Source organism: Cryptomeria japonica, chromosome 2 (assembly GCF_030272615.1).
Source record: "Cryptomeria japonica chromosome 2, Sugi_1.0, whole genome shotgun sequence".
Classification (NCBI taxonomy): domain Eukaryota; kingdom Viridiplantae; phylum Streptophyta; class Pinopsida; order Cupressales; family Cupressaceae; genus Cryptomeria; species Cryptomeria japonica.
In genome coordinates, this window is record NC_081406.1 from 98,633,430 (window position 1) to 98,645,829 (window position 12,400).

General features: G+C 38.7%; 1 protein-coding gene across 1 annotated transcript; it reads right to left on the reverse strand.

Moving 5' to 3' along the window:
* Positions 1-10,767: 10,767 nt before the first annotated feature.
* On the reverse strand, positions 10,768-12,104 carry LOC131035162 (elicitor-responsive protein 3-like). The gene is made up of 5 exons (XM_059212983.1): positions 12,035-12,104; positions 11,450-11,515; positions 11,237-11,363; positions 11,033-11,150; positions 10,768-10,824 (listed from the first exon to the last, which is right to left on the reverse strand). Exons 1-5 carry the CDS (start codon positions 12,102-12,104, stop codon positions 10,768-10,770), a joined length of 438 nt encoding a protein of 145 aa, XP_059068966.1.
* Positions 12,105-12,400: the final 296 nt, after the last annotated feature.

Consider the following 12,400-nt stretch of genomic DNA (forward strand, 5'->3'; position numbering starts at 1 on the left):
GGGTTTTGGAAGGGTGCTTTGTGCCCACATTGTAATTAATGCTAAAATTGATGTGAAAGTGGTCTAGCAAAGTAACCTTGGGGAGAGGGATAACCATAAGAGCTTGAAAAGAGGTAAATAGAAAAAATATTGTTCCATTATCATGGCATAATCAAGCCATTTAAGGATCTATCATTTCCTTCCCAGAAGTTGCTCCATGTATGCCAAACAACTTGCAGGTGGCGACAAAAAGAATTGGGACCATAAAGACCCAATTTATTGTACATATAGAAGCATGCCTCCTATTTTATATGTATATAATAAGAAGTTGATAAAACCTCCTTATCATAAGCCACCTCAAACATATTAAAGTCATTTCAAAGAACCTAAGTGGCAAGAGGCATTGAATCTACAATCCACTATCAAAGAGAAAATATCTCAACAACATCATTGGGAGCATAAATATTAACAATCCCAAAAGAATGATGAGGATTCAAATAAGCTACTCAGTGGGATTAGACCCATGATCTATCACACAAGATTGCCACCATGATGCAAGAAGGGTAACTACCCCTCCATGACCCACCTTGTGATTGGAAGCAAACACTAGGTTGATTGGTCAAATAACTCACCATGCTATGGAAAGAATGAAAGATGAATTCTTATTTTTATAAAGATATAACACATCAATACTAAGAAAATCCTTTCGAGTACCCTTCATGGTTCATACTTCGTAAAAAGGTCATTGAGACCTCAAATATTCCAAGACACAAAATTCATGGTTCAAAATCTTGCATATTGTCCTCATCCTCAAGAAAGAAGAAATAATTATGTAAGAAATTAAAAGAATTTTGAAATCTAGGTAACCCATTCCTTTGATTTTATAGAACAATCTCTCCTTCCTCCACATACCCAGAAGGGGTGTAAAAATGACACAAACTATGTGGACGAGTAGAGAGCATCAATTTTGACTGAGGTGATCACACAAAAGTAGGATGAACAAAAGCCTTAATGGGAACATGAGTAGCGACATCCTTCCTCTTCTTAGAAGGGTTTGGAACTAACAAAAATGGTTGTGGTTGCATGGAAGTTGGCTCATGTGGTTTGTTTGGCACATTGGTGGATAGGGAAACCTTCCCCTTTCAAGTAGTTCCATAGTCTACTTTTCCTTTTCCTCCAACTTTAAAACATCTAGAACATGTAGAGGGTTTGGAACCTTAGGAGGGGACTTATCCCTTGGAGTGTCAAATGGAAAATCCTTAATTTATGCTTAAAGGATTGGAAAAGGAAGTAAGTGTTGGAAAAGTTTAGATATAGCACACACTAGGTGTGACAAAAAACTTCTATTTGAATATCAATAATATCCTTGAGGTCACGAGACATATTAACCTTGATACAACCAATTTTGGGTTTGAGCATTGTAAAAATGGTTAAGTTTGGCACAAAAAATATTTTCTAAGATGTGGAATATCATGGAAAAAAGGCCAAAAAGGAAAAGGCAAACTTGGAAACTCAATCCAAATAGGAACACAAAATCTTTTATTAGATGAGACAGTAAAGTCTTGAGACCAACATTGGAGAACTAATAAAAATGACCTGACATACCAAGGTTAATTTTGAAATATGTTATAAACATGGCTAGCTTTAGAAAAGAAAATAAAAAATAACATTCTGTTAGATTTGGATGCCATCTAGGTGGATCCCATGAGGGGACCATGCCCTAGAATCCCAATCTCAAAGCATGCATTCTAGGGGGGCCCTACGAACAAAATATCCTATAAGAGTATGTTGTTTTAACCATTCACATGCATTATCAAAATCCTAAATGGGTTAAACCACATCTATAGGTTTATCAAAAGGCATACCTCATAAAAATCCTTGGGAATGAATTTATTTGGCTATTTATTTGGAGTAGCCATTATTTATAGTTGCTAGAGCTTCAACACCAACATTTCTGGCTAGGATGAGGCTAGTTGAGTCCATTATAAAACTAAAAGGACTCAAATGTAGATAATGAAGTATGATGCAAGATGGTGACAATGAAAAATAGTATGTGGAGAGAAGATAAAACCCTTGGAGAACAAAAATCATGCCCTTAGTTTCTCCCTCCTCATAGATTTTTGGAAAGATTTTCATGTTGTGTTGTTCCTAAAAATGACTAAGATCAAACTAAAAAAGGATCTTATGAAAAAATATTGCTTTTCTTAAAAAGACATGAGAACATCTAGTATGCGGATATATCTAAGGATTAATCAATAAAATTAGGTTTCTTGATCCAAAAATTAGGGTTCTTTCAATTTCCCACTAGCTAATTGATCTTTGTTGGGGGATATGTGTTCGCAAAGATTGGTTCCTTTTCTTGGTTGACATTATATAAAATACACATCAATAGGAGAAAAATTTCATTCAATTTGTATCCTCACTCCATCTCGATTTCCACTTGCACAAAAATACTAGAATTGTTTGTGTAGGTGTTTGGGTTGGGTTGGGTTGGGCATTTCAAAAAGATATGTTCGGATTTTTTTGTAGCTACCTACAACTTGACACTAGCACAAAAGGCTTGTGGACTTTGAGGCCCTCTATGAATGATAATAATAGAACAAAAGGAGTAACTTCTTCTTTGAGAAATTATCCTCTACAAAATTGTTGACAAGATATAATGGAGTTGGAATATGTGAAATACTCAATGCAAGGGAATTAAACAATAAGAGGAGGTGTTTCAACATATGGGATCACATGGTGAGAAAGGTTTGGGCACTTTTAAGATGGTTTACTATCTCAAACTCTACTCCTATTGATTCTTCAAGAATAGAAAGAAGGCAAAATGATTGGGTCCCCTATGGAAAACTTAAATTAAATATTGATGGGGCCTCAAAGGGGAATTTAGGGAGTTAGGATCACTAATATGTCCTATATTAAAATTATTATTGTATGGAACAAACAATGATGCAAAATTTGGTGTAATGTATGGAGGTCTCAAAATAGACAGTGATTCATTAACCTACACCAATGTAGTCATTTTGAGAGGGCCACCATCTGCACAACATCCAAGATGCATCTTTAATCATATTTATTAATTAATTAAAAATAAAAACTCACTGTACTCTAATTTTCAATTAATTAATATACACGATCAAAGATACATCATGGATTTTGCATAGACAATGAATTTTGAGAGAGACACAACTATACATTAAAAAAATGGCAGAAATAATTATCCCTTTAACTTACATGATGATGACATTTTGGATGCATTGATAAGTGTTGGTGTAGATAAATATTCATTATGGATATTATTACACTTTACTTAAGTTAATTTAGGTAATGCATTTCTTCGTAGTTTGGATTTGAGACACTTAGGGAAGTATGCACATAGGGATAGTGCTTGTAGGAGAAATTCCACTTTTTGTGGTCTTATTTTGCTGTTACACTCCACATTCGGTGGGTCATCCACCTCTTGTGGAATATTATATTATTTCTCCTACCTACCGCTAGTATTTCTTACCTACCCTTGTTTTTTCATTGAGCCACATGTCATAATTGTGTGCTCGTACATCCATATGGCCTTGCCTATATAAGCAGGCCTATATTCATTGTATTGGTTAATCTAATTGATCATTTTGCATATTGATGAGAATACAGTTTGTTCTTGTCATTCTATTATCTTTTTTTATGCTTTTCATTATGCCCTTGATCTTGGCAAAATCCTACATGGTATTAGAGCTATTGGGGCTTCATTGATTGGTTTTTGGAGACATCGTGGAAGGCTTCTATTTTCAGATTTGGGGATCTTCATTTTTTGGGGGTGCAATACAGCGATTTGGACATCACCATTGAATCCAGGAGGCCGTTTCCATATATTTCAACTATAAAGTCGACCTATTTTGGTGAGAAATTTTTTTTTCCCATTTTGGCTATTATCGTACGGATTTTGAAATTTTTTTTCAAAAAAAAAAATTCGAAAATCAAAAAAAAAAAAGCAATCAAAAAAAGTCAAAAAAAAAATCAAAAAAGTGTTTTTTGGGGGGTCCGCAGACCCCCCCGTGATCCCCGTACTTGCAGGTCTGTGCAACCACTGCCACAGTACCTAAACCTGCGGTACCTTTTTTTCGGGCGGCCTCTGTCATCGCCGCCACCGCAGATTTCCCCCGTGCCGCCGAGACCTGGGTACCTCCCGCCGTCGCCGAGGAACTCCCGTCGCTGCCGCTGCGCTCCTGCCGGCTGCCTCGCTCTCGCCGCCGGCTTCCCTCCCGCCGGCCTCCCTCCCGCCGACCGCTTTACCTTCCGCTGTCGCCGACGCCGCCACCGGCAGCCCAGACCTCCCGCTAGCGACACTTCCACCAACAGTTTTTTAAACCGATGACCCACGTCCACCACGTGGCAGGAGGCCATTGGCCCGTGGCCACGTCTGTCTGCCACGTTAGCATCCGCACGACAGCCGAGTCAATTGCATAGTCACTGCGCACAATCAACAGGGAGGTGAAGTTTTCACGATGGTCATACGACCATCAAATTTAAGATAGTGAATTGATAACATCAGCAGCACATCAGTAGCTTTTTGAAATTTTTTGACCCCTCTCCATTGAGCTTTTCAGTTTTGCAGTCCAACTTTGAAAGGCCATATCTTGCTCATTTTTTCTCCTTTTTTGGTGCATTTTTTTTTGAAATGGGCTAAAATTTTGTGATCTTCGTAGTGGTGTGGTTATTTTCTAATTTTGGTGCATAGGTTTTTAAAATTTTTTGGATTCTCTTAGCTTTACTTGTCCAATCCTCAATTCTACAACTTCAAAGGCCTCGTTTGAGCTCATACGACCTCCTTTTCAAGTGCCTTTTTTTTTTAAAGTGCATGTTTTTTCATCTAATTTCATAATCTATGATTAGATTTCAAAAATTTTGAGTGGAAATTGTACTTTCAGATATTGGTCTTATTTGGCTTATTAGGTACTTGTAAATTGCTTGGATCTTAGTTAGATCTCTTGCATTATCAGTTTGAGTCTCTTTTGGCCTGATTGAGGTAGTTGTAAAATTGTAATCAGAAGTCCACTTTGCCATCTTTTGCAAGTGGCTCATTGTATACGCACTAATTATAAAGTGCCAAATCATCACTTTTGGGGGGGGGGGGTTCTTTGATTGAATGAATTTGGGGGGGTGTCTTGTGTGATTGTGCCTCTCTTTGTGCTCTTTCCATTTTTGTTGCAATGAGTCCTAATAAATTTCCACCTTTAACTCCACATAATTATGCATCATGGAAAATTAAAGTATGGAGTAAATTAATGGAAAAGGGTCTCACACATTACATAGATGGAACAATAACAACACCACCTAATCCTAAGGCTGATCCAAATGTTCAATTAGAATGGCTCACAAATAATTGCATGGCTCTTGGAACTTTGCGCAAGTATGTATTGGATGACCTCATTTTTCACATTGAGAAGTGTAAAATAGTCAAAGAGGCTTGGGATATGTTTTAGAAATTGCACGATCAAGTTGATGAAATCAGAGGCTATTAGATTGACAATGAGCTCACCAACCTGGATCCCAAGAGTTTTGATACAATCCAAGATTATGTCACCAAAGCAAATGAGCTAAGAGAAAAGCTTAAGGATTGTGGAATTGACAAAAAGGATGCTCAGTTGATATTCAACTTGTTGGACAAGCTTGCACCAGAATATGCAGCTTTTGTGTCTAGCTTCCAAACTCATCGTTTGACAGTGGGGAGTTCTTATGTTATGCCTTCATTTGATGCTTTCACAGAAATGCTAATATTGGAACAATCTAAGTTGTTGAACATGGGGTTTCTCAAGTCTTCAAAGTCCAAGGCTTTGGTGGCTAATCAAGGGAATCAAGGAAGTCAAGGCAAAGATTCCAACAAGAAGAAGAAGCACTCTAAGTCTAAGCCACACCAAGAAAAAGGACAATCATCCTCTCCATCCCAAGGTGATTTTTCATCCTCTTCCAAGAAGGGGACACCACCTAAGAAGGATAAACCAACTTGTGCATATTGCAAGAAGTATGATCATGATGAGCATCGATTCCACGCAAAGCAAGTTGATGAGTTAACCAATCTTCTTAAGAAAAACAACATCAACTTGCCATCCACCTACACAAAGAAGGATTCATCTCCTTCCTCTTCCTCACAGTCTAAGGGAAAAGGGCAAGCATTTTTGGCTACAACAGGTTCTTCACAGCAATGGATACTTGACTCGGGTGCCTCATATCACATGGGTTCTACAAAGGAGCATTTTTCTTCATTGGAGCCATCTAAGGTACCTCACATTTATATAGGTGATGATACACAAGTAGAGGTTGAAGGGAAAGGTTCAGTTGACATGGATGATGGAACATTTGAGAATGTTCTCTATGTTCCTAACTTGTCTACCAATCTTCTCTCCATCTACCAAATCACTCACTATGGGAATGGGAAAAAGGTTGAGTTTACACCAGATTCAGTTGTGGTAAAGGAACTTGATGATGATGCCTTGGTAGCAGTGGGACAAGTCAATGACAACTCAAGGCTTTATTCATTCTCCCACTTTGTGCCAAGTTCACCTTCTAGGGCCTTGCTTACTCATTCAAATTCACAAAGTAAGCTATGGCATGAGCGGTTTGGTCACCTCAACTACTGCTATCTTCAACAGCTCAGCACTAAAGACATGGTCACAGGTTTACCTCGAATCAGTTTTTCAGAGGGTGTATGTTCAGGTTGTTCCATGGGCAAGCATCCGGAAGAGAAGTTTGATAAGGGGAAAGCTTGGAGAGCTTTGGAAGTTCTTCAACTTGTTCACAGCAATGTGGCAGGTCCATTTCCAACACCTTCATTTAGTAAGGCCCACTATGTTCTCACCTTCATTGATGACTACTCCCGCTTCACTTGGGTCTACTTTCTCATTCATAAGAGTGAAGTATTTGACAGATTTCAGGACTTCAAGACTTGTGTGGAGAAGCAATCAGGGAAAGTGGTCAAGATTCTTCGCATAGATAATGGAAGGGAATATGTGAACAAAATACTTGAGTATTTTTGTACATTTGAGGGAATTGATCTTCAGCATTCTGTAGCATACACTCCACAGCAGAACGGGGTTGCAGAACACAAGAATAGAACTCTCAAAGAAATGGCTAGTTGTATGATACATGCACGTTCTTTTGATCCCGCCTTTTGGGCAGAGGCTATCAGTTGTGCCACACACATCCAGAATCAGGTTCCTCATAAAGCTTTGCAAGGTATTACTCCTTTTGAGGCTTGGGCTGGTAAGAAACTGATTGTGAGACATTTTAGAGTCTTTGGGTGTCCAGCATGGGCTCGCATACCTCAGCAGAAACGCAAGGCATTGGAACCACAGAGTCATCCTTGCATATTTGTTGGATATCCTGAGGGTGTTAAGGCATACAGATTGATGGATCTAGAGACACATGAGGTGTTCATTGAGAGGAGTGTTCACTTTGAGGAAAGCTCTCCTAGCTTAGCCTCTCTACCTCCTCCACCTTCCTCCATTGTGGATAGTGATGTTAGTGATTCAGATGATGAGACTCCTTCAACTCCGACTCATAGGGTAACACCTCTGTAGGGTCCACTTGCAGTTGAGGAGCCTCATTCTCCACCTCCACCTAGACCTCGTTGAGCTCGACAGACACGTGAGTCCACAGGTTCTCTTGTTGGGGATTCTTTAGATACATGGAGAACTCAATCACAACATCAGGATCTTCCACATGCATTCATTGCTACCACTTCCAATCCACAGACATTTAGGGAAGCATCAGGGGTTCCTGAGTGGGACCAAGCTATGGAGGAAGAGTATAGTTCCTTGATGAGGAGCAACACATGGGATTTAGTCCAACTCCCTAAGGGGAGAAAGATGGTTCGATGTAAGTGGATCTATCGAACCAAGTTTGCAGCGGATGGTAGTGTGGATAGGTATAAGGCTTGGCTTGTTGCGAAAGGTTTCTCGTAGGTTGCAGGTGTTGACTATACTGAGACCTTTGCACCCGTAGCCAAGATGAACTCCATTCGTTTGACACTTGCTATTGTTGCAACTCATGGTTGGGATGCACATCAGATGGATGTGAAGAGTTCTTTTCTTCATGGTGACCTTGATGAGGAGATTTATATGGAGCAGCCACAAGGTTTCATCCAGGATACTTCCTTGGTTTGCAGACTAAGGAAATCTCTCTATGGCCTTAAGCAGGCCCCCAGGGCTTGGTACACCAAGATGGATTCCTTTCTTCTCTCCGCAGGGTTCACCAGGTGTCATTCCGATCCGAATGTCTATAGTTTGCGATAGGATGACTCTCACTTGATACTTGTGCTCTATGTTGATGACTTGATCATTACAGGAAGTACTTCATCCATCATTAGCAGGGTCAAATCTGCTTTGCATGACAGATTTGCTATGACTGACTTGGGTCTTTTGCACTACTTTCTCGGGATAGAGATTTCACAGTCACCTTTCGGGATTACACTATCGCAGCCCAAGTATGCTCTTGATCTACTTGCATGCTTTCATATGGCTGATTGTAAGCCTGCCCCGACTCCCTTTCTTTCAGGAGTCAAGCTTGAGGCTCAATGTTCTTCTCCACCAGTTGATGCCACTTTGTATCGTTAGCTTGTGGGTAGTCTCATCTACTTGACTCATACACGCCCTGATATTTCATTTGCAGTTGGCATGGTTTCCCGCTTCATGCAGGAACCACATGAGCTTCATTGGAAAGCCGCCAAACGCATCCTTCATTACATCCAAGGTACACATCACTATGGGATTCACTTTGCAGTAGGCACAAGACTTCGCTTGGTTGGTTACACAGACTCCGATTGGGCTGGTGATCTTGATGATCGTAAGTCTACTTCTGGTTATAGTTTTCACCTTGGTTCGGGCCCCATTTGTTGGTAGAGCAAGAAGCAACATGCTATTGCTCTCTCTTCGACTAAGGCTGAGTATCGAGGTGCTGTTAACGTAGCGACTGAGACCATTTGGCTCTAGCAGATTCTCACAGAGTTTGGATTCACCACTCCACAGCCGATAGTTCTACATTGTGACAATCAAAGTGCTATTGCGATCTCGAAGAACCCGGTCCAGCACCAGAGGACCAAACACATCGAGATTCATATGCACTATATTTGAGAGCTCATCCTGGAGCAGGTCATTGATTAGCTGTATTGTCCTACAGTAGAGTAGGTTGTTGACATATTCACCAAACCTTTCACTGAGAGTAAGTTCTAGCAGCTACGAGCTCTCTTGGGGGTGCGGGATGTGTCATTAGGGGGGGTCATCTGACTTCTCCTTCCTCTCTTATGGGGGGGACTTTTTCCTCTTTGAGGTTTTGTCCTTCTTCTTTGAGAGTCTTTTGTACATTCATCTCTCTTTTGGGGGGGAGTTTTTTCCCACTGGGTTTTCTCCCTTTCTCCGTTTGTGAGAGATTGCATTGCATGGTTTTGCTTGCATTTGCATGTTGTACATGGGTACCTATCATGGCCTAGTAGCCGGGACCCATCTTGCATTGTTGACTTGAGTCTTCGTTCCCCTAAGTTGCACTTAAGGGGGGGTGTTGGTGTAAATAAATATTCATTATGGATATTATTACACTTTACTTAAGTTAACTTAGGTAATGCATCTCTTCATAGTTTGGATTTGAGACACTTAGGGAAGTATGCACATAGGGATAGTGCTTGTAGGAGAAATTCCACCTTTTGTGGTCTTATTTTGCTGTTACACTCCACATTCGGTGGGTCATCCACCTCTTGTGGAATATTATATTATTTCTCCTACCTACACCTAGTATTTCTTACCTACCCTTGTTTCTCATTGAGCCACATGTCATAATTGTGTGCTTGTACATCCATATGGCCTTGCCTATATAAGCAGGCCTATATTCATTGTATTGGTTAATTCAGTTGATCATTTTGCATATTGATGAGAATACAGTTTGTTCTTGTCATTCTATTGTCTCTTTTTATTCTTTTCATTGTGCCCTTGATCTTGGCAAAATCCTACAATAAGGTCATTAATAGATGTTATCCATAGGAAATTAAGTGGCAATCTGGTGGCTAAGGACATATCAAACAACTAGAAAGATTACATCACACAACATTGGTGAGGTTTTTGAAAGGATAGAGATGAAGAACAATTAGATTATATGAAGAATGGTATAGAGATGTTGGTCAAAGGGATTCACATGTGTATTCAGGGAAATTTTTGCATATTTCTTGTCAAGAATCCAAACCTTCTATCTCCTTTGGAGAAGGTATGGTGTCTTGTTGTTTTAGTTCATTATGAATTGAATCAAATATGATTTTTTTCCTCTACCAAGGATGGTAATGTACTTTTTTCTTTTGCTTTTAAATGAAAGGGAGCTAATCTTATGATAGCATCTTGGTCATATATAAAATAAATAAATTTCACGTTGATTTTTTTAAATGTCAATCTTATTTACATTCTATAGAAATCGATATTATTTCAAGAAAAAAATTCACACTATCATACAACAAAAAACAATCATTAGATTATGTACAAAAGTGCTTTAATTTTCTTATTTTAATTTTAATTTTTTTTAAACGAAATTTTAATGACAAATGAGAGTTAAATGTCCCAATACAAAGCATAATAAAAAATATATATTATTAATTTTAATGTTATACCTCCATCTCTAAATCACACAAATATAAATTAATTAATGACCCTTCACTTCAAATACCTACTCTCAAAACTTGAGATTCACACCAAAACCATATAATAAAAAATTAACTTTCAATAATGTACAAGTTTCTAATCTGTATTATTCAATAGCTCCAATCTGTCATAGAGATCCTTCTTTCCAGCCTCCTTCCACCTCCTCTTCTTCATAACACTCTTCCTGCAACACATGAACAAGTCATGTCATTCAGTTGATCTCTTCCACAAATGAAAAATGCCCAACAAAAGTATGCTTTAAAGATCTGGGTTTCCTATTATTACAAAGTATCAGTCTCTTTTATTTCAGACCTCAGTATAAAACCCACTGTAAAGAAAACCTTTAAAAGAGTTGCTTCTAGAAACCATTTCTAAGGAATATGGTGACTTGCCTTGGGAGTGAAGGTGAGACCCACTTTGATCTCCCCACAGTAAGTCTGGTCAATGAGAACTACGTTATAAGGTGTAGGGGGGACGCTTCCTTCCATCAACACTCCCTCCAATGGAATTCTATGAAAACATAAGGATTTACTAGATTGTCTTTCAAAGACCGTCAAATTACAAGAAAACTGTGCAAATTAGGGGAGATTTCTCACTTCGCTTCTCCAACGAAATCATCCGCACTAAATGTATCCTTGTCCATTATTCTGATAGTCAGATCAGAAGCCCCTTCTGACAGCTTAAAAACAAACGTCTCATTCCATTCCGGATTGCTGCCTTCTTCTGCAACATATTTTCCATATTAACCCCTCAATAAATTAAGTTGGCTTGTTCTCAAATAAAATAGAGAGATCGAAGAATATACTAACTGGATGCAACTTTGCTTTTGTGCTCCTGGTTTTGGCATTTCACGATGACGTAAGGGTTCATCTTAACTGCAGATCAAAGAAAATGAAAGATCGAGATCAGAAATTTTCTACCTAAAACAATCCATTAATTTTGGCTCACTAAAAACTAAGAGATCTAATAAAATCAAAACCTACAAATTAAAAGTGATAATAAGGATAGGGTTCGTCTTATAGTGGGATGATTAATGTTAAATGTTGGTGTTATGATCACTAAAATTCAAATTTCTATTGAGTCATTGTGATCACAGATTTATATTTTCATTGATTCAACTTACTTAGATCTTAACTGAACTGGTGTAGCTACAGAAATTTTATGTCTCTCGACCCAAACTTTCATTCTCATAAATTTAAATTGTTGTATATTCATGTTGAGAATGAGATCTCTAATTATATCCCCTGATCTGAACCAGACATCATATAAAAAGAGGCGCATATTTCCCTCCTCCCCCATAGAATTGTGGGGATCACTTGAGCCTCTCAATCCAGACTAAAAATTTTCAAATTCACCAATAAAAATGTAATAAGATGATGGATGAATGAATTTACATAGAAAGTTAGTATTGTGAAGGTCTTCTGCGTTGGCAAGGAGCACCTCCAGAGTTCCCAACGTCGCCATATCTTCTCTCTCGCCCAGAAATCAACAGAGGTAATAACGCTAGTGGACAATGGGCAGATTCCTTCCACATACATAAATAATGGGAAGAAATGCCTTTGGGTTTGTCTTCATACATTGTGTGACGTACATTGTCAAGTTGGCTATTATTTTAGCTATTTTCCTAGAGTTACCCTAATTTTGCATATTTTCCTACGTAGATTTTCATGTGCAGACTCTGTTAATTGCCTTAAAAAATGTAATTTTCTTCGTATTCTTTCAGGAGGTACTTGTGGGGAAGGCCGCTACTAATCAAGGTT